Consider the following 21831-nt stretch of genomic DNA (forward strand, 5'->3'; position numbering starts at 1 on the left):
GACGTCCATACCTGGCTACCTGCGCCGCTGGCCGTGTTCTCTACCGGTGAGGAGGCGTAGGAGAAAACGCGGAAGACGGGGTGGCTTTGCCGATAAGTTGAAGCATTTCCTGGCTCAACAACAACAACAACTAGAGTCGAGTCGATCCTTTCTGGGTTTCCATGTGAAGGGTTTGGTCGGCGATTTCTCCATTCGCTGGCGCTCTCTGGACCCAGTGTATCAATGGAATAAGAACACTTCAATGATTATGGCTGAAGCTGCTCCGCTACCTGCCTACGGCTCGCCTCGTTTTCACCGCGCTGGAGTTTGTGTGAGTAATCTTCAAAATTTTTCTCGGATTCGGAATTCGGAGTCGACTGAAAATCTACCTGGTCTAAGGATGGCGTTGCTAAATGCCAGATCAGTGGTAAATAAGACTGTTATTATTAATGACTTCTTCTCCTCGCGGGACCTTGATTTTTTATTTATTACTGAAAGCTGGCTTACAAATGGGGACTTAAGTCCGTTTTCTGATCTTTTGCCACAAAACTGTTTGTTTTTTAATTCACCACGTACAACAGGCCGTGGTGGAGGACTGATCTCTATTTTTAAAGACAGATTTTCTTGCAGCCAAACTATGTTTCATGCTTATCAGAGTTTTGAACTGCAGTTGTTTACATTTGATCTGAATGGTCCACTACTGGTTGCTTTGATATACCGTCCTCCTAAGCACAATATACATTTTTTAAACGAGTTTGCAGACTTCTTGGGGGAATTTTTACCCAAATTTGATAAACTGTTAATCCTTGGTGATTTCAACATCCATGTGTGTTGCACAACGGACTCATTATCTAAAGAATTTTCTAATCTGATAAATGCCTTTGATTTCATTCAGTATGTGAATGTCCCGACTCATCAGTCGGGACATACTCTTGACCTTGTGCTTTCTTATGGCATTTCACTTTACGAGCTTGAAGTAACTGAAAATGGGTTTTCTGACCATAAAACTGTTATGTTTTCTGTTCCCTGGGTATCAACTTGTACTAAAGTTACTAAATGTGTCCGTAAATCTAGAATAATTACTCCATCTACTAGCTTATCCTTTTCATTAGCTTTCTGTGATGCTGTTCAAACAGTTGACATAAGTCAGTGTGATCTGAGTCCAGATGAGCTCCTACTTAAATTTAACTCGACTTCTTTGATTATTTTGGATTCAATTGCTCCTGTAAAGACTTTAAAACTTAAACCTAGATCTGAACCCTGGATTGACGATAACGTTCGCGCCTCGAGGCAGCTCTGTAGACGGGCGGAGCGAAAGTGGAAAAAGGACCGGCTCCAGATTTCGCTGGAATTATTAAGAGATTCATTATTTAATTATCAGAAGGCACTGAAAGAATCAAAATCAAGGTATTTTGCAGACATTATCAATAATAATTTCCATAGGCCCAAAACTCTTTTTACTGTTTTTAACACTGTTGTCAACCCAACGGTATCAAAGTACCCTGCTGTGTCAAAAACAATGTGTGAGGATTTTTTGAGATTCTTTGTTGAAAAGATTAATTCTATTAGACGGGGGATATCTCACCCTGATTCTGATCCGTCCATCTACTCTGTTTGTTGTGCAGAGTTTAGTCAATTCAAACCTATTTCTTTTGAATATCTCCAAGAAATAGTATGCCGGCTTAAGCCGTCAGGCTCTACCGTTGACATCTTGCCTCCTTATTTCCTGAAACAAGTTTTTGATGTAGTGGGTCCATATCTTGTGACTTTGATTAACCGATGCTTTGAAACTAGTTCTGTACCTGATGCGTTAAAACATGCTACAGTATATCCTTTGCTCAAGAGACATAATTTAGATCCTACTGTTTTAGAAAACTATAGACCAATTTCCAATTTGTCTTTTATTACAAAGATCCTCGAGAAAACAGTGCTTCTACAATTGCAGAGTTTTTTAGATGAAAATAAGATATTTGAGGTTTTTCAATCAGGTTTTCGAAAATTCCACTCTACAGAGACTGCACTCCTGAAGGTTTTAAATGATATTCTACTTGCTGGCGACTCTGGAAACCATTCTGTGCTTGTGCTCCTAGATTTGAGTGCGGCGTTTGACACTGTTGACCATGCAGTCCTTCTTACTCGCCTGGAGCACTGCGCAGGCATAACAGGAAACGCTCTTGAATGGTTCAATTCATATCTTTTAAATAGACGTTTTAATGTTAATATGGGTGAACACTCATCTGAGTCAGCTCCTTTAGCATGTGGTGTACCTCAGGGTTCCATCTTAGCTCCGATTCTTTTTTCTTTGTATATGCTACCATTGGGTTCTATTTTTAGGAAACATGGTCTGTCATTTCACTGCTATGCAGATGACACTCAAATATATTTGCCCTTAAAAAAGAGTTCCAATGGCTTAGAAGCACTCATGACTTGTTTGACTGATGTAAAAGCCTGGCTGTCTTTAAATTTTCTTAATTTTAATGAGAGTAAAACTGAGATAATAGTATTCGGTCCTTCAGACTCTGTTAGTTCACCAAAAATAAATTTGGGTGAGTTATCTTCCTCTGTAAAACCTTGGGTTAAAAATTTAGGGGTTATTTTTGATGATAAGCTGAAATTTGACAAACACATCAATACTGTGGTTAGATCATGTTTCTTTCAGCTTAGACTACTAGCTAAAGTTAAACCCATTTTGACGAGTAAAAACTTTGAACAATTGATCCATGCTTTCATTACGACGAGACTGGATTACTGTAACTCACTATATTTTGGGATTAGCCAGTCAGCTTTATCCCGGTTACAAATAGTTCAAAATGCAGCAGCTAGACTCTTAACCAGGACTAAAAAACGGGAGCATGTTACACCAGTTTTACGTTCTTTGCACTGGTTGCCCGTGCGTTATCGAGTACATTTCAAACTTATTCTTTTGGTGTTTAAATCATTAAATGGTCTGGCCCCTCCGTATCTTTCGGAACTACTTACTGAGTATCGTCCTGTTCTTTCTCTCCGGTCATCTAACCAGAAGCTGCTATGTATCCCAAAGTCAAAGCTGAGGTGCAGAGGCGACCGGGCTTTTTCAGTAGCTGCCCCCAGATTATGGAATGCTTTACCTCTGTGTATTCGCTCTGTATCATCCTTATCTGTTTTTAAAACTATGCTAAAAACGCATCTTTTTGAATTAGCATATTCTAAGTGAGGAAGTGGTATTGAAATGTTTGTTTTATTATGATGTTTTTATTGCTTATTTGTTTTGTGCAATTGTCTATTACAATATGTGCAGCACATTGGACAACCTCGGTTGGGATAAATGGTGCTATATAAATAAATTTGACATTGACATTGACATTGACATTGTGGTCAAGGCCAGAGTCCTCCAGGGCGGAGCGGAAGACCACCACAACCGTGTAGTCAGGGCAAACGCCCCCCAGGGCGGAACAGAAGACCACCACGTCCGTGTGGTCAGAGCGGAAGCCTCCCAGGGCGGAGCGGAAGACCACCACGTCCGTGTGGTCAGAGCGGAAACCCCCCAGGGCGGAGCAGAAGACCACCACGTCCGTGTGGTCAAGGCCAGAGTCCTCCAGGGTGGAGCAGATGACCACCACGCCCCTGTGGTCGATGCCGGAGTCCAACAGGGCGGAGCAGCAGACCACCCAGTGACTTGACTTGACTCTGAAAGTTCAATGGTGATTGGCCCTGACTCCGGAGGACCAGCGGTGACTAGCCCTGACTCTGGAGAGGTCACTGGCCCCTGACTCGCCTCTGGAGGGTCAACTGGAACCTGACTCGACTCTGGACTGCCTGTGGAGACTTGAGACGCCTCGGCTTCGGGCACCGCCTCTGGAACGGACTCGGGCACTGCCTCGGACACGGCCTCGGGAGCAGTCTCGGGCACCGCATCGGCAATGGCCTCCACCTCGGCATCGGGCACCGCCTCGGCCTCCGGAACAGCATCGGGCACCGCCTCGGCATCGGGCACCGCCTCGGCCTCCGGAACAGCATCGGGCACCGCCTCGGCCTCCGGAACAGCATCGGGCACCGCCTCGGCATCGGGCACCGCCTCGGCCTCCGTAACAGCATCGGGCACCGCCTCGGCATCGGGCACCGCCTCGGCATCGGGCACCGCCTCGGCATCGGGCACCGCCTCGGCCTCCGGAACAGCATCGGGCACCGCCTCGGCCTCCGGAACAGCATCGGGCACCGCCTCGGCCTCCGGAACAGCATCGGGCACCGCCTCGGCCTCCGGAACAGCATCGGGCACCGCCTCGGCCTTCGGAACAGCATCGTGCACCGCCTCGGCCTCCGGAACAGCATCGGGCACCGCCTCGGCATCGGGCACCGCCTCGGCCTCCGTAACAGCATCTGGCACCGCCTCGGCATCGGGCACCGCCTCGGCCTCCGGAACAGCATCGGGCACCGCCTCGGCCTCCGGAACAGCATCGGGCACCGCCTCGGCCTCCGGAACGGCATCGGGCACCGCCTCGGCCTCCGGAACAGCATCGGGCACCGCCTCGGCCTCCGGAACAGCATCGGGCACCGCCTCGGCCTCCGGAACAGCATCGGGCACCGCCTCGGCATCGGGCACCGCCTCGGCCTCCGGAACAGCATCGGGCACCGCCTCGGTCTCCGGAACAGCATCGGGCACCACCTCGGGAACTTCCTCTGGGCTTTGAGGAACGGTAGACGCCTGTCTCCTCCTCCTCCGCCCTCTATGTTGGCGAGTCGGTGACACCTTGTCTGGAGACTCAGGCGTTGAGTCGGCCCTCTTGTGCTGTGGTTGCAAGCTGGCGGCCATCTTGTGCTGTGGCGCTGGGCTGGCGGCCATCTTGTGCTGTGGCGCTGGGCTGGCGGCCATCTTGTGCTGTGGCGCTGGGCTGGCAGCCATCCTGTGCTGTGACTCTGGGCTGGCAGCCATCTTGTGCTGTGGCTCTGGGCTGGCAGCCATCTTGTGCTGTGGCTCTGGGCTGGCAGCCATCTTGTGCTGTGGCTCTGGCTCAGCAGCCATGACGTTAACTGTCTTGGGAATCTCTAGGATCTTGGACAGCGTAGCGAAATAGTCCAAGAATGAGTCAGCGACCCTCTTGGGCGTTGGCGCTGAGCTGGCGGCCATCTTGCACCGTGGCGCTGGACTTGTGATCGCCTTGGGTTGTGGTGCTGTGTTGGCGTCCATCCTGCCTCGTGGCGCTGGACTAGCGGCCATCATGGGCAGTGACGCTACTGTGGCGGACGTGCGCTTCCTCTCTCCTCTCCGTCCGCCATGATGAGACGGTGGCTCTAATCCATCCCACACGAGCCCCGGGTCGAAGGGCGGCCCTGGTTGAGAGCGGTGCTGAGTATCCTCTCGACCACTCCCTCCTCGGCGACCTCCTCTGGTTCCCCGGAAAACCACCAGGCGAGTTCCTTCAAATCCACTCCTCTCCCACACTGTGGCTGGGGAGGAGACATAAGCCGACATACCGCTGGCTCTTGTAGTGACGGAGTCCTTCTGTCACGATCGGTGTTACAGAGAACACAGGAGAGAGAACCAAGTGCAGGTATGTCTTTTATTAAAGGGCAAATCCAAAGGGTTAAACAATCCAGGCAGGGTCAAAATCGGTAAATCCAAACATAACAAAACACGAAGGCAAGGCAAGGCAAGGCAAGATGACGGACATGAATTCACATTTAACATTAAACAAGGACTCCGTGACTAAGACTCAGACAGACCAGGTATAAATACACAAAAGGATGATGGGGAAACAGGAGACAGGTGGGGAACAATCAATTAACTAAACAAGGAGGAAGGTGACCAAATAAGGAGACAGGAAGTGATAAAGTGACAGACACCGTGAGAAAGGAGGACATCTAGTGGAAACCCAGGGACACAACCCAGACACTGTGACAAATAAGCATGTGACGTATTCTGTGTAATAAACTCCTGCAAAATTTGTGTTTTTTTAAACTGCTGTCTCTGCTGTGCTCGTGTACTCCTATATTGAGGCGGCAGAGGTTGAAAACACTGCGAGCTTCAGTAGGCCTATGTGTAGTAAATGAAACCATGTCTTTGCCATTAATTTACAGGAGGGGCGGACTGGGAAAAAAATTCAGACTGGAAAATTCAAACTCATACAAACAAATTCATTACAAGTGCACAGCCAATGTGAGTGATTCCTTCAGAGTGAACACGAGTGAATCTGACTGCAGTAGATGTGAAAAATATGAATAAAAATGAAGTTTTTGTTTAGTATATGTTTAGTTACCTATGATCACGCGCGTGAACTCGACAATCGACTACTTTGGACTTCAACCGAAAACAGGATGTAAATACATGTCTGAGCGCTGGCAGAATTAACTTCATTTTTATTCATATTTTTCACATCTACTGCAGTCAGATTCACCCGTGTTAACTCTAAAGGAATCACTCACATTGGCTGTGCACTTGTAATGACACATCAAGGATGTTAAGAGGGTAAAAGCAGGTTTAAAATATTGCCCCATTGAAGTCAACAGGGTGCAAATTTTAAAAAGAGGATAACAAGTGTAGGCAACACCGATTTTTGTTGTTGTTCTCTGTACTGACAGCACTCCAAATTTACAAAAAAATTAGCTCAATGTTAAAATTGACCGGAGTTCTCTTTTAAGTATGTACTCGCATGAGACCTGTGTGTTGGGGCTTGGGTTGCCATGTTATTTGTTTTGATGGTATTACTTTTTTCCTTTGCTCTGGTCATTGTTGGCTCTCTCCGTTTTTACTTGCAATATCGCCACTGAATATGTTGGACTGCCCTTCTGGTCAAAACCTTCACTTCTACCTATTGCTTTGGTATTTACCTCTAGCTGTGTTTTTTGGACTGCCATCTCGTTGCCGACTCTTGCCCGTTGCAGACTCTTGCCCGCTGTTATGCAATGACTCTTGCAACGTTTGTTATGATATAGTTGTATCAATTTTATTGAAAATAAAATCAATTGTGGAAACTATTGTTTAATCTTTTTTTTTTATACTTTTATGTCATCATATTGCATTACTGTATTAAATTGTAAGTTTACAGTTAATTACTGGCTACTAATTGCATTACTTTTACAGCTGAAACACAATAAATTACTGTTCAAGTTACAGCTGATAACTATATTTATACAGTTATGCACTGTGAAATTACAGTAATGATGTAATATCAATAACTTTGAAATGTCTGTACACAACTGTCATTTTACTGTAATTTACATTAAATTTCTTACAGTAAATTACTATGAAAGTAATGCAATTAGTAGCCAGTAATTTACTGTAAAATCACAGCAGAATTTTTTACAGTGTAGATGTGCTTAAAAATAAAAACTCAGTGAGAGTAGTGAAAATAAAGCACATGATGTGAGAGAGAGCTGAAGGAAACCTTTATGAGTTGTCCATCACTGGTTCCTATGAAAAGCACAATCCAGGATTCAATCCTCGTTGCTGCCACTGCTGACATTGAGCTGTACCTGAACACTACAGAGAGCGGCTGAAGTTCACTACCACTCTGAAACACAAACAACATTAACTTTAGATGACTTTAGTGAATATTACAACTATGTTTACCATGCAACATCAATAAGGTGAAATACTGTTCTCAGTCATTTTATTTAAAAACATGGATGAATGCAGTTTCCAACCTCAGAACCACATTGCTTTTCATCGTAAGCGCAGAAACCCTTGACTTGGCCTCGAACGTTACTGATGTCGTACAGAGCCAGCGCGCTGTTCTCCGGATCCTGATTCTGTGGCCTGAACACACCTGCCCAAATAACACCGTTCACTGAGGGAATAACGGTGCTGGTGACGAGCACTGGACGAACTTTATCACTGCAGCATCGTATCCTTGCAGCCTGCAGGGATTTGATGATTTCTGACTTTTTCCCTTTAGAGTTGTCCATCCTCAGGACGAGCACTTTTCTCTCATCATCAGTCTTTGTGTTGAGAAATAAATAAGATTCTGAGGGTGAAACTCTCTGGAATCCATCAACAAACTCCACATCTTTCACTGTGCTCTCAATGCTGACCTCTGTTCTTTCTGCTACTTTTGAGAAAATCCCACCTGACTGAGACTCTAATGTGTTCCATAAGACAACAACAGAATCTCGAGCTTTTGCATCGTCATCCTTTTTCCCAACTACAAGGTACCTACTGCTACTTGTACCAGCTATAAAGGCAACAGATTTCTCATTCTGTTTTGGTCCTACCCATATATTACTTTCATAGTAAATACTGTTTGTAATATCATTTATATCAAGAACTTCACAATATCCATCTTCAAAAGTCCCACACGTTATCAGTGTGCCGTTTGCGTCATAAGGCACCAAAATGTTGACTTTGTTATGGTTGGTGGCGTTAGTGATGTCTTTCCTCTTCTCCTCATATAGATCGTGTCTCATCTGATGAAGTCGATGGTCAGTAAGAACAAACAACTTACTGTTACCAACAACAAAGTCCTTAATGTTTTCATCAAAGTTTATCACATCACCACAAATGCAATATTTCAAAAGTACAAGTATTCCAAGTAAGAATCTCCTCATCTTGCACATGTGACGAGCAGCTGAAGTCTAGAGATGTGCCACAGAGATCGACTGCGCTCAGACGCGTTCACTCGTGAAGTGGATGGAAGTGAAAGTGGCTCTGAGGATGCAGATGACTTCCGCGCAACACACCAACAAATCTATAGCCCCGGTGCGACATTTAAATGTTTGAAAGTTATAACATTTGATGAAAAACGTTTTTAGATCAAACACAAAAGAAAATACGATTCAGGAACAAGTCTCAACTCTTTTGGATTAATTTTACTGAGAAACTTCATATTTAATAGTTGTAATTTTGTGAAGTTCTGCAGTTTTTTAGTTACTGCTGCACCCTTGTGGTCATAAACAGCTATATCAGAAAAACTGATCTATCTCTATTTTCTTATTATCTTATTATAACTTTCAGTGAGTTAGTATTATAGTTAATATTACCATTTGCACATCATTTCTGTTGACATTGGTGCACCATAATATACAAAGAAAATTCATACAGTTTGGTATTCATAAGCCACAGAATCTGTTAGTTATGAATATTCATTTGTAAATTTATATATATTTCTGTTAGTTTTGTATTTATAAAACAGTAAAAGTATATCTAAAATGAATGTGAAAGATTTATACATTTTAAAGGAATTAAAATATTGCCAAATATAATGTATATTATAGGCATTGCAACACATACTTCAGAAGAAGGGAGCCAAAAGAAAATCCAAAAAGGAATGTTTTAATGATGATAATGGTGAAAAAACACAAACGTACAAAACGTCTCCGGTTACTGTCGTAACTTCGGTTCCCTGAGAGATGGGAACGAGACATGGCATTAACGCCTTGGAGACTCCCTTCCTTCCTAACCTACCTGAAATCCTATTGCACAACGCAGTGCCAGCCCGAGCCTCTTGGGGGCCCTAAGCAGAATTTGATTTGGGGGCCCCCCTCCCACCATGCGGAGTCACCTGTGCTTCAAGATTATTGACACAAATGTCACGCTATAATGTTACATTTATAAATGCAGTGAGGTTATGTATTAATACAAAATAAATAAATAAAAATCAATACTTAACATACATACTTTACTCTTAAACTTCTGAATACAAACTGTCACAAAACATGAAATAAATGATTTGCAAATGTCCAAATGCAAATGTGCATTAAATGTGCAATCTTTTAAATGAAACCAAAATAGACAAACATTAATAAAAAATATAATGTTACAAAAAATTGTTAAAAACTTAAATAATGAAAGCAAACATAAGAACAGCTAGGATTCAACAATGACAATTGTACAACAATGACCTCAAAATTGTTTCTTCCTAGCTTTTCAGGAGGCAAAGTCACTGATAACATCGGGACAGCAGGATTGTATAGTTGTGCCCCCCTTCCTCAAATGTGATGATGGAAAAAAAACACCTAGCCTACTATAGGGGTGAAAATAGAACTTTAATCAAATAAAAGAGTAAATTAATAAATTGTATTATTTACTAATTACAATTGTAGCTCTCGACTTTTACCTATGGCTATAACTTTATTATGACTAATTTATTTCATAGTCTTAAGCATTCAGAAATCATGCAAAAGGAAATTAAGCAGTTTTACTATGATAAAACCATGGTTTATTTTTGTAAGGGTTGTGATATGCACGTTTTTTGTTGAAGAAATTATAAAGGCTATGTCATCTATAGCAAAAATGTAACAGCAGCAATTACATGGCATTTGGCTCCCTGCGGGCATTTGTAATAACATGTACAATTGTTTATTTTGTATTTGCCTACATTATGTATTTTATCAGTGTTATTATTAACCAATCATTATTGCCTAATAGTATTTTTTTATATAATGCATTTTAAGTCATTTTAAAGGCTATTGATGGCTTAGGTCTGTTTTTATAGCAACAACAACAACAAAAAAAGATTACAGTATATTAATACTTCTTTGTAAATTATTATTTGAAATAACAAAACCATGGTTAATTTGCAGTTGCCATGGCTACAAGAACGATGATTTGTGGTGTTATTGTTAAAACCATGGGTAATTTTCGTAAGGGGACCTGAAGAAAAGAAAAAACTTTAACAGGAATGTGCCTGAAAGTGATAAACGGGCCTCGTTTTACCTAAATGATTTATAATTTATTTTAATATATATTAAAATGTATAAGGTGTGCATTGTAGCTGACACCTGAATGAACACATTACAATTGTTTTATGACTGCAAGTCTTTCTCCTCAAATGCTACTGAGCTTCAAATTTGCCTTTGAGTCCATGTGTAAAAGTAGCATAATTCACATATGATTTACAGTTTATTTTAATAAATATTAAACATTATGTTCATTTGTGCATTATAGCTGACACCTAGATGAGCAATTACAGTTGTTTTTATGACTGTAAGTCATTCTCCTCAAATGCTACTGACGTTTGAAAAGTGTATACCAATATCGCATGTAACTTTAGAGACGGTCCCTAAATTTGAGACTCTCGAACGTCCAACGTCAAGCCAACTTTATGTCCTTTTCTTCTTCTCTTCTCGGCACCAGAGGGATACATCCTTTTTGTGACATGGCTTATCATTTATTACAGTGACGCGCACTTGCGCGCCGGCGCCAATTGTCAATGCACGCGAGGTGTCTATGCGCAATTGCGCATGACTCAAACGCTAGCAGACACAGCAGCAGTTGTCGGTAAATAAGAATTTTCTTGTCTTGAATTATTCATTTATTCGTTCATTATTTATTCATTAATTAATTCATTTATATCACTTGTTTAAGTTATTTAATTTTAAAAAAATAAACAAATAAAAGAAAAGAAAAATGATTGGGGGGCCCCCTGGTGGCCAAGCAGCCGCTTAGTTTGCTTATGCCTCGGGCCGGCCCTGGCACAACGCCAGTGAAGTTGCAACTCTCACTGGCCAATGCCAGCCAAGACGGCAAATGTGGGCGGGGCCTCACCACTATATATTTTGCCGTTTTGGCGGCATAACCTCAGAATCTTCCGACTGAATTGACAGTACAGCAGATCCGAGCGGTGAACACGGCGGCCTACGCCATGTCTCGTTCCCGTCTCTCAGGGAACCGAGGTTACGACAGTAACCGGAGACGTTACCTCTCGAGAACGGTCTCTCGACATGGCGTTAACGCCTTGGGGACTGTATAGAACAACGCCGTGGAAACAGCGAATAAAAAGGCTCAGCTTCGGCAGAGCAATCATAAATAATTCTTGTATACACTAAAGTAAATCCCCAGCCAATCAGATACGACCCTGCGACATGCCTCAAAGGGATTGGATATCGATTCCCGTGTGGGGGACCAATCAGGTTACTTAAAAATTATTTCTGAAAGAGACGCAGCCCCATAGCTATACAAATATGACACAGCCCTGTGAACTCACATACAAGCGTATAGTAAAACAGTGCAACAACCATAGAAGGAAATGTTGGGCACACATAGGGAATGACCGTATGAGGCGTCACAGTCTGAACCTCTCCCTACAGGACCTGGTCGAAACCACCAGCGCTGTCAAGCGGCTAGTGGTTGCAGGAAGAACCACAGGTTGTACTCACCGATAGGACCTGTGAGGCTAATGACTGTACGTCCAAGTTGTATTTCTGTGCCTCCGAGAAACGCTCCGCGATAGCCTTGACTGCATCTCCAAATAGGCCAGATGGAGATACAGGAGCGTTGAGCAGCGCCCTCCTGTCCGCATCCTTCAGCTCAGTGAGAGTAAGCCTCAGGTGCCGGTGGAGCACAACCATGTAGCCCATGCTCCGCCCGATCGCCTGGGCCGTCTTCTTTGTGGCTTTCAGCGCGAAATCCGTTGCTGCGTGTAAATCTTTAAACGCCTCTGGATCCGCCCTGCCCTCGTCCAGGGATTTCAGAAGCTGTGCCTGAAAAACTTGGAGCACTGCCATCGTGTGGAGAGCAGAAATTGCTTCTCCCGAGGCCGAGTACGCTTTGTCCGCTACATGTGTGGTCAAACGAAAGGGCCTTGACGGCAGCGTAGCACCTGTCTTCAGAGAAGCAGAGGAGGGGCAGAGGTGCGCAGCAATGGATTCCTCGACGGGCGGAATGCGCGTATATCCACGGGCTTCCGCTCCATCGACTTTGGTGAAAATTTTCGACCCACCAGCGTGAGCGCGAGCCGATTGGGGCACAGCCCACGCCTTAGCGACCTCGTCATGCAGGTCTGGGAGGAATGGGGCTCGTTTCCTCGGAGCAGCAGCTCGGCGGCCCGAGTAAAGGAACCAAGAATCCAGCTTGCTCTTAACTGGTTCGTCTGGGATTCCCACTCTAAGCCTAGACCACTCACGGCCTTAGTGAGAATCCGGACGAGTTCATCCTGGAATGCAGCGTGTCCCTCCACTTCAGAGCGCTCCTCCGGAGAGTGGGCCCAGTCCTTCTCGGATGTCGTTAGGGGCAGCGCCTCGTTGTCGTTGTCCCCCGCCGGACCGAATGAAATAATCTCCGCTGCTCCAGCGGCAGGTTGAAGATCCTCCTCCAAGCCCATTTGAGAGCGGGGGGGAGGTGAATTGCACCATTCCGCACGGTCGTCCACGTGCGGCTGTCGTCCCACCAGCGGCGGTGGGACATTGCTGAGAGAAATCACCGATCGCGATATTCTTCTGGACCCTAAGCACCCGCACTGAGAATTCTTCGCAGTGTGGGCAGCCTGACCCGTTGAGTGCTGCCTCCGCATGGGCGAGACCCAGGCAACGGATGCAGAACTCGTGGGTGTCCGGGGCCTCCATAGGCCCTGAACACAGCGTGCAAACCTTCGACATGCTGGAACACCAAGAGGGAAATCCGTCTTTTTGCGTCTTCTCAACAGCTGTCTCCGTAGGATAATTGAAAGAGGAAGATTCTGAGGTTATGCCGCCAACACGGCACAATATATAGTGGCGAGGCCCCACCCACATTTGCCGTCTTGGCTGGCATTGGCCAGTGAGAGTTGCAACTTCACTGGCGTTGTGCAATAGGATTTCAGGTAGGTTAGGAAGGAAGGGAGTCCCCAAGGCGTTAACGCCATGTCGAGAGACCGTTTTTGAGAGGGAACTCAGATTTGTTTAAACTCTGATACTTCACACCAGTGGTTCCCAACCTTTTTCAACTCGCGGCCCACACAACCAAACACATATGTTTGCGCGGCCCACTGCAAAAAATTAACTGACCCCGCTATTGTTTTTACGTTTTTATTTCTAGTCTTTTACTGATGCAGTGTGAACGCTCTGATCCATTAACATGGGCTCAGATAAAAAGCGCATCACAGACAGTGTGTAAACCTGGAGTTAGGCACTTGCCCAGTCTGTTCTGTTCTCTCGCTAGGCACGTTGCATTCTGTTTGAATCGGATAGCATACTGCGGGAGGTAGGGTCGCGGAAAAAAGTGTTATAAAGCGATTTAGAAATCGCGCACGCTCAAATCGTGATTTTATGACTATTTATATTAATCGCACAGCCCTAGAATGAACTGGCAATGAACAGAAAATAACTCGGGCTGGCACCGCTCGGCAAAACAGGAAAACCAGATCCAGGCAGAGCTTGGCAGCGGTTAGACAGTCAGGGGAGCAAGCAGTCAGGAGGAAACATGTTGATAGCCATTTATGCATGTTTGAATTTGTTGTTCTGTAGCAAATGCAACAAAAATATAAATTGGTGGTTTATTCTTAAACCAATCAGCGAGCTCGAATAGTGGAAGCATAGTTACAGTTTAATATTTATTTTTTGTAATTTAATTATATATATGAAATGATGTTATTATGTTATGACTTAGACATTTTTACATATATTAACAATATTATTATTTATTTTAATAGTAATTGCCGGCCCACCTGCAATACCACCGCCGCCCACAGGTTGAAAACCACTGCTTCACACTATGCTACTTCGACAACCGACAACTCAGAAATGAAAGCTTTAGCCTTAGTTCTGCCAGGAAGACTCAATTACTTCGTCACTTATTACCTTCACCATTATCCAATCACGTCTTTATACTTCGGTATTAAAGATCCTACTCACACATGTTTGAGTTCGCAGATGCCGACGTGATAACAACCGCAGATGCCGACATGATAACAGCCGCAGATGCCGACGCGATTGTTCCTTGCTCAAGCTGTCGCGTTTATTGATTTACTCGCTATAGTTAAGTTTGTGTCTTGCAAACTATCGCGAGTTTGACGTTCCTCTCAAGATGCACACGGGATCATTGGCTTTGCTCTGTGTCGCGGTGACTATCTGCGGTCGTTCATGTCGGATGATATACAGGCTTTCGGCTTTTCTCGGCAGAGGATGTGAAACGTCTAAGGCAGTGGTTTTCAACCTGTGGGCCGCGGACCCCTAGTGGGCCGCGGTGGTATTGCAGGTGGGCCGCCAATTACTATTAAAATAAATAATAATATTGTTAATATATGTAAAAATGTCTAAGTCATAACATAATAACATCATTTCATATATATAATTAAATTACAAAAAATAAATATTAAACTGTAACTATGCTTCCACTATTCGAGCTCGCTGATTGGTTTAAGAATAAACCACCAATTTATATTTTTGTTGCATATGCTACAGAACAACAAATTCAAACATGCATAAATGGCTATCAACATGTTTCCTCCTGACTGCTTGCTCCCCTGACTGTCTAACCGCTGCCGAGCTCTGCCTGGATCTGGTTTTCCTGTTTTGCCGAGCGGTGCCAGCCCGAGTTATTTTCTGTTCATTGCCAGTTCATTCTAGGGCTGTGCGATTAATATAAATAGTCATAAAATCACGATTTGAGCGTACGCGATTTCTAAATCGCTTTATAACACTTTTTTCCGCGGCCCTACCTCCCGCAGTATGCTATCCGATTCAAACAGAATGCAACGTGCCTAGCGAGAGAACAGAACAGACTGGGCAAGTGCCTAACTCCAGGTTTACACACTGTCTGTGATGCGCTTTTTATCCGAGCCCATGTTAATGGATCAGAGCGTTCACACTGCATCAGTAAAAGACTAGAAATAAAAACGTAAAAACAATAGCGGGGTCAGTTAATTTTTTGCAGTGGGCCGCGCAAACATATGTGTTTGGTTGTGTGGGCCGCGAGTTGAAAAAGGTTGGGAACCACTGGTCTAAGGTTACGTATGTAACCCTGGTTCCTCGAAGGAACGAGACGCTGCGTCCAGAACGTTTGGGGAACGCGTCCAGCGTGACGTCTCTGAATAATGTGTATAATCTGTCCAAAGGAAGGGCGAGACGTCATAGGCGGGTGACGTCAGAGACCAGGAAGCATAAAGCATGAGCGGCAAAGCCGGAAATCAGCCTCAAAGGATGAAGCAAGCGCCAGCCAGAGATGCCGGAAGTGTGGCACTGCGACGCAGCGTCTCGTTCCTTCGAGGACCCAGGGTTACATACGTAACCTTAGACGTTCCTCTTTAGGAACTCGAGCTGCGTCGAGAACGTTTGGGGAACGAGAATGCCCACGCCGCCAGACTTTCAAATCTCTGCCTAGTGTGGAAGAGCACAGCTAAAGCAAGAGAAGGAGCCTGACAGAATTCGGGGACAACCCGTCCAATGGCCAAACTTCAGAAGGAGTGAGTCTTGACCCCCAGGAGAGGGGAGATCAGAGGACTCGAGGCTTAGGATAACATCCTGATCACCGCTTAGCATAAGCTTCTTCTGGCCGGAGGCCTCCGCCTCAGCGCACCATGGAGGAAACATGTAACCAGAGGGTTTCTGCCCACTGACTGGCCACCGAGAGGGGCGCGGTAGGCCACCATGGCCGCCACATAGACCTTCATGGTGGAGTGGGTCAACCCTGCGGAGAGCCTGCAGGAACTCCAGCACTGTACCATACGGGCAGTTAACTGGGTCGAGCTGGCGGTCTCCGCACCAAGAAGTGAAAAGCTTCCACTTCAAGGCATACAGTTTCCTCATTGAGGGAGCTCTGGATTGGAGAACGGTCTTACAACCTCGGTTGAGAGACGGGAAGCTAAGAGTTGTGCCTCTTCAGAGACCACACCTACAGTCTCTAAGCTCCATGCGGGGGCGCACCCTCCGCTTGCGAGAGGAGATCTCTCCTGACAGGAACCTCCCATGGAGTGCCGACAAAAAGAGAAATCAGGCCCAGGAACCATTCCCGGCCCGGCCAGAACGGGGCTACTAACAGCAGCCGGCTCCGTCCCGGCGCACTCTCTCCAGAACTTTAGAGAGCAGAGCAATCAGGGGAAAAAATGTACAGATGAAGCCTCCGCCACGTCTGTACCATGGCGTCCAGCCCCAGTGGAGCTGGATGAGTCAGAGGAAGCCAGAGGGGACAGTGCAATGTGTCTCGAGTCGCAAACAGATCCACCCGAGTTTGGCCCAACTCTCCAACTCTGCTTCATCACCTTGGTGTGAAGCCGCCATTCCCCGGGCCTTGGCCCCTGCTTCAACAGGATGTCTGCTCCCATATTAAGATGCTCAGGAATGTGAACTGCTCTGAGCGAGAGGAATTCGTCCTGGGCCCACACAAGGATCTGGTACGCTATTTGTATAAACGGCGTGAGTGCAGACCTCCTTGGTGGTTGATGTAAGAGACCACCGCTGTGTTGTCGGTGCGCACCAACACATGGCGACCTCCTAGGTCTGGGAGAAAATAACAAAGTGCACGAAGCACGGCCAGCATCTCCAGGCAGTTGATGTGCCATGTCAGATGGCGACCACTCCACAGACCGCTGGCAGGGTGGCCACTCATGACCGCACCCCAGCCGGTGAGGGACGCGTCTGTCGCTAGCATCCCGCGGCGACAAGGAGCTCCCAGCACCGGGCCCTGAGACAAGAACCAAGGCTTCCTCCACATATCCAAGGCACGTAGGCAGGGCCGCGTGACCTTTAGCATGCGAAGTGGGTTTCCCTTCAGGGAGAACCCATTGGTCTTGAGCCACCACTGTAGGGGTCTCATGTACAGCAGGCCAATAGTATTCACGTTGGACGCAGCTGCCATCAGACCCAGCAATATCAGTGACTGCTTGACAGTGAATGACCGGCCTTCTCTCACTCTCGTGACTGCAGTGATGATCGACTTGATCCGAGCAGGTGACATACGTGCCTGCAATGTGGTCGAATCCCACACCATGCCCAGATAAGTGGTTCTCTGAACTGGAGAAAGCACACTTTTCTTGGTGAAGTCTTAACCCCAGCTCTTTCATGTGAGCGAGGACGACATCTCTGTGCAGAACCGACATCTGCTCAGATTGAGCTGATATCAACAAATTGTCAATGTGGTTGAGTCGTGAAAGTGTGGGGTGAGAGTGCAAGGCCAGAGGAAGATCCGTATTGGTAGGCTTTAAAAAGCAAACCTCAGGAACTTCCGATGAAGAAGGATGGAGATAAGTGCATCTTTTGATAGATCGTGACACACCAGTCCTTGGACTTGGCCTGTGCAGGCATGCTAAACTTCAATCCCCTGACTGAGAGGTTCAAAAAGCACAGATCTAGAAAAGGACACAACACCTCATCTTTCCTTGGATCAGTGAAGTACCGGCTCTAGGACCGGACTCTGCAACCCAAGGAGGGACCACATCGATGGTCTCCGTCCTCAGAGAGAGTCTACTTCTGTTCCATTACCAGAGCCTGCTTGGGGCCCACCAGAACTGGATTCTGTGGCCTCTCACTACAGTGTGCACTGAGACAGCCAAACTAGCTGCTCTGGAAACCTCTCAGGAGGTCACGAGCCTCTTAGCACCGCTACGTTTCCGGGCGGTAACTGAGAGAAGCGCTCGCTGGAGACCGCTGCACCCTGGAACACCGGCAGGGTTGGCAGATCGATCTCCTGAGGGCACTGAGGAGAGACGGGCACCGTGTAATGCGGTGTATACCGCTCTTCCCCAGAGGGGCCTGCCCTCCGAGGTCCTGAGCCGCAGCATCAGGACTCTCGTAGCTGAAGTCTCCTAAAAACGACGTGCCTCAGACCCACGTCGTCTGCTAGGAAGACTAGACCAGAGCCTGCTCGGGGCAGGACCCCGTGAAGTACACTTGGCAGGGGCTCCCAGACTGCCATGTGACCTGCTAAGGGAACCAGTCTCGCGAGACTGGCCTCTGGTGTGCCTAGAGTTACTAGCTCGGTGTCCTGAAGCGGCGGACCAGCAGGGGACGACCATACTAGCTGCTCTAGAGACCTCCGTAGAGGTAGCGAGCCTCTCAGCACCGCTACGTTTCCGGTCGGTAACTGAGAGAAGCGCTCGCTGGAGACCGCTGCGCCCTGGAACACCGGCAGGGTTGGCAGATCGATCTCCTGAGGGCACTGAGGAGAGACGGGCACCATGTAATGTGGTGTACACCACTCTTCCCCAGAGGGAGCTGGCCCTCAAAACGTCCTAGGCCTTACGCGTCAGGACGTTATGATGAAGGCTATCCAGTGAAAACAACGGTCCGTAGAACTGCTTTCCACTAGAAGCCTTCGGCCTGGGAGCGCCACTCTGACTCTAGCGTCTGCGGAGTACAAAAGTGACACCCCGGCACGAGGGGCTGGAACATGGTTGGGACTGCTCCGCCCAGCAGCCCCTGACCGCCTCAACCTCCTCAGAGGAAGAGCGGTACACACGTGTTCTCACATAAGAAATTACATCCTTAGAGCCCATGCACATCTAACTTCACATAGTCAGATAAATATTAATATATAGTAGTCAAAAATCAGACGAGTCAACACGGTTATGTAATGTAATACACGCGTTGCCTCGGCAGCGTGCATGTTATATTTTTTTATTTTATATATATATATATATATATATATATATATATATATATATATATATATATATGCTACTCAGTCACACAGACAGCATCAATCTCCTCAGAGAAAGACTAATGCTGCAGCGAGCTCTGCCTCCGAGGACGAAGAAACCACAGCACGGGTTTTCAAGCCTCGAGACCGAGCTCTAGATCTAGTGAACACGGGTGGAGATAGTTCGCCCGTTCGCCAGATCATGTGCGATTCCCGCTATCGCGGTCGCCGCCATGCATCAGCCCCAGCGTGACCGCAACCGCAAGATCGCATGCACGGATACACTCCTCATAGCGTGCCCGACGAGAGAGCATGCAGCAGCAGCAGCGAGCTGTCTCAGAGGGCGAAAAACCCGCAGCGCTGGTTTCCAAGCCTCGAGAACGAGCTCTAGATCTAGTAAACACGGGTGGAGATAGGACGAGCCGTCTCCAACCCGTTCACCAGATCATGCACGGATACACTCCTCATAGCGTGCCCGACGAGAGAGCATGCAGCAGCAGCAGCGAGCTGTCTCAGAGGGCGAAAAACCCGCAGCGCTGGTTTCCAAGCCTCGAGAACGAGCTCTAGATCTAGTAAACACGGGTGGAGATAGGACGAGCCGTCTCCAACCCGTTCACCAGATCATGTGCGATTCCCGCTATCGTGATCGCCGCCGTGCATCAGCCCCAGCGCGACCGCGACCGCAAGATCGCATGCACGGACACACTCCTCGGAGCGTGCCCGGCGAGAGCGGAGCGCTTAACAGCGAGAAAAGCACAATCAGCCCCCCCGAGAGCCGACTGCGCGAGCTCCACTCCTCAATGCTGCTTATTATAATATTAGGCATAATATGCGTGTGTAACCGGTGCTTGTGTGACTGGTGCTTGAACAACTGGCGAGCTCATCGACACCTTTCCAGAAAGACAGGCAGTGCGTCGCACCCTCTCATCGGGGAGAAAGTACCGTAAACGCGGGCTTCCAAACCCCCGAGAGCGGCCGCCGGATCTGGTGGCTAAGAAAGAAGATAGGGACTTGAAAAGACCCGTCTTACATTCCTTCCAGCAGATCCGAAAGCGAATCGCGCGAGCACAACCACCGCTCCGTTTTTTTCCTCGACAAAAGCGGGGCTGGCACCGCGAGAAATGCCAGTGAAAGCTCTCTCCTCAAAGAGAGCCTTCTGAGAGTGAAGCAAAGGCTCGCATCGCAGCTGTCAACTCCCTCGAGAGCTGACACTGCGCGCTTCACTCTCAAGCAGACAACACACGAGCTGCGTGTGTCCCTACCTTTTTTTTTTTTTTTGCAGGGAAAACATACAGCCTGAACGCTGCCTGCTCTCGCCCAAAACTTCTCTTGATTGAAGCTTTGACAATGGAGTTTATCAGTGGACAAACGACACTAAATAAGACTCACAAACAGATGACTGACACACACACACAGAGCGCTTGCTGAAGACACAAGGCTGATTTCCGGCTTTGCCACTCATGCTTTATGCTTCCTGGTCCTGGCTTAGAGACTGTAGGTGTGGTCTCTGAAGAGGCACAACTCTTAGCTTCCCGTCTCTCAACCGAGGTTGTAAGACCGTTCTCCAATCCAGAGCTCCCTCAATGAGGAAACTGTATGCCTTGAAGTGGAAGCTTTTCACTTCTTGGTGCGGAGACCGCCAGCTCGACCCAGTTAACTGCCCGTATGGTACAGTGCTGGAGTTCCTGCAGGCTCTCCGCAGGGTTGACCCACTCCACCATGAAGGTCTATGTGGCGGCCATGGTGGCCTACCGCGCCCCTCTCGGTGGCCAGTCAGTGGGCAGAAACCCTCTGGTTACATGTTTCCTCCATGGTGCGCTGAGGCGGAGGCCTCCGGCCAGAAGAAGCTTATGCTAAGCGGTGATCAGGATGTTATCCTAAGCCTCGAGTCCTCTGATCTCCCCTCTCCTGGGGGTCAAGACTCACTCCTTCTGAAGTTTGGCCATTGGACGGGTTGTCCCCGAATTCTGTCAGGCTCCTTCTCTTGCTTTAGCTGTGCTCTTCCACACTAGGCAGAGATTTGAAAGTCTGGCGGCGTGGGCATTCTCGTTCCCCAAACGTTCTCGACGCAGCTCGAGTTCCTAAAGAGGAACGTCTAAGGTTACGTATGCAGGGTCCTCGAAGGAACGAGACGCTGCGTCGCAGTGCCACACTTCCGGCATCTCTGGCTGGCGCTTGCTTCATCCTTTGAGGCTGATTTCCGGCTTTGCCGCTCATGCTTTATGCTTCCTGGTCTCTGACGTCACCCGCCTATGACGTCTCGCCCTTCCTTTGGACTGATTATACACATTATTCAGAGACGTCACGCTGGACGCGTTCCCCAAACGTTCTCGACGCAGCTCGAGTTCCTGAAGAGGAACATTGGCAGAGTTCCGTGTGCTTTCCAGGGTTGCCAGGTTTTCTCAAAACCGCCAATTACTACTAAAAACTAGCCCAATCGCCTTCAAAAGTGGTTTCCCGGTAGAATTCACATTCTAGGGGCTAAATATGACATTATTGGGGTCACCTCAAACCCGGACAGGAAAAGCAACCCGCAGCAAAAAAAAAAAAAAAACCCGGTCTTGGCAACGCTGGTGCTTTCCGAGATGTCGCGTCAGCGCTTCTTGGGTCTC

The 21831-nt window shown here is 47.2% G+C and overlaps 2 protein-coding genes across 3 annotated transcripts in view; both read right to left on the reverse strand.

The window, feature by feature from the left end:
• The window catches only part of LOC132105812 (plexin-C1-like), a 30292-nt gene extending 21708 nt beyond the window's left edge, over nt 1-8584 (reverse strand). For both annotated transcript variants that reach the window (XM_059511233.1, XM_059511231.1), the window contains exons 1-2: nt 7600-8584; nt 7341-7466 (exon numbers count right to left, since the gene is read on the reverse strand). In XM_059511233.1, coding sequence (XP_059367216.1) covers nt 7341-7466; nt 7600-8508 — 1035 coding nt within the window. In that variant the 5' untranslated portion in view covers nt 8509-8584. The remainder of the gene's footprint in view (nt 1-7340; nt 7467-7599) is intronic.
• A 3428-nt stretch (nt 8585-12012) lies between these two features.
• On the reverse strand, nt 12013-13511 carry LOC132105393 (uncharacterized). Its single transcript, XM_059510477.1, has 3 exons — nt 13400-13511; nt 13123-13302; nt 12013-12797 (listed from the first exon to the last, which is right to left on the reverse strand). Exons 1-3 carry the CDS (start codon nt 13509-13511, stop codon nt 12013-12015), a joined length of 1077 nt encoding a protein of 358 aa, XP_059366460.1.
• Nucleotides 13512-21831: the final 8320 nt, after the last annotated feature.

This window comes from Carassius carassius, chromosome 26, assembly GCF_963082965.1.
Source record: "Carassius carassius chromosome 26, fCarCar2.1, whole genome shotgun sequence".
In the NCBI taxonomy this organism is placed as follows: Eukaryota; Metazoa; Chordata; class Actinopteri; order Cypriniformes; family Cyprinidae; genus Carassius; species Carassius carassius.

Bases quoted from the DNA above. Each gene is read 5' to 3' on its own strand.
- LOC132105393 (XM_059510477.1), bottom strand. From the start codon at position 13,511: ATGGCGTTAACGCCTTGGGGACTCCCTTCCTTCCTAACCTACCTGAAA. The intron at 13,303-13,399 runs GTGGGTGGGGCC...GCTGTTGAGAAG, and splicing joins TGCCAGCCAAGACGGCAAAT to ACGCAAAAAGACGGATTTCC. The intron at 12,798-13,122 runs GTGCTTAGGGTC...ATTCTCACTAAG, and splicing joins GCGAAGAATTCTCAGTGCGG to GCCGTGAGTGGTCTAGGCTT.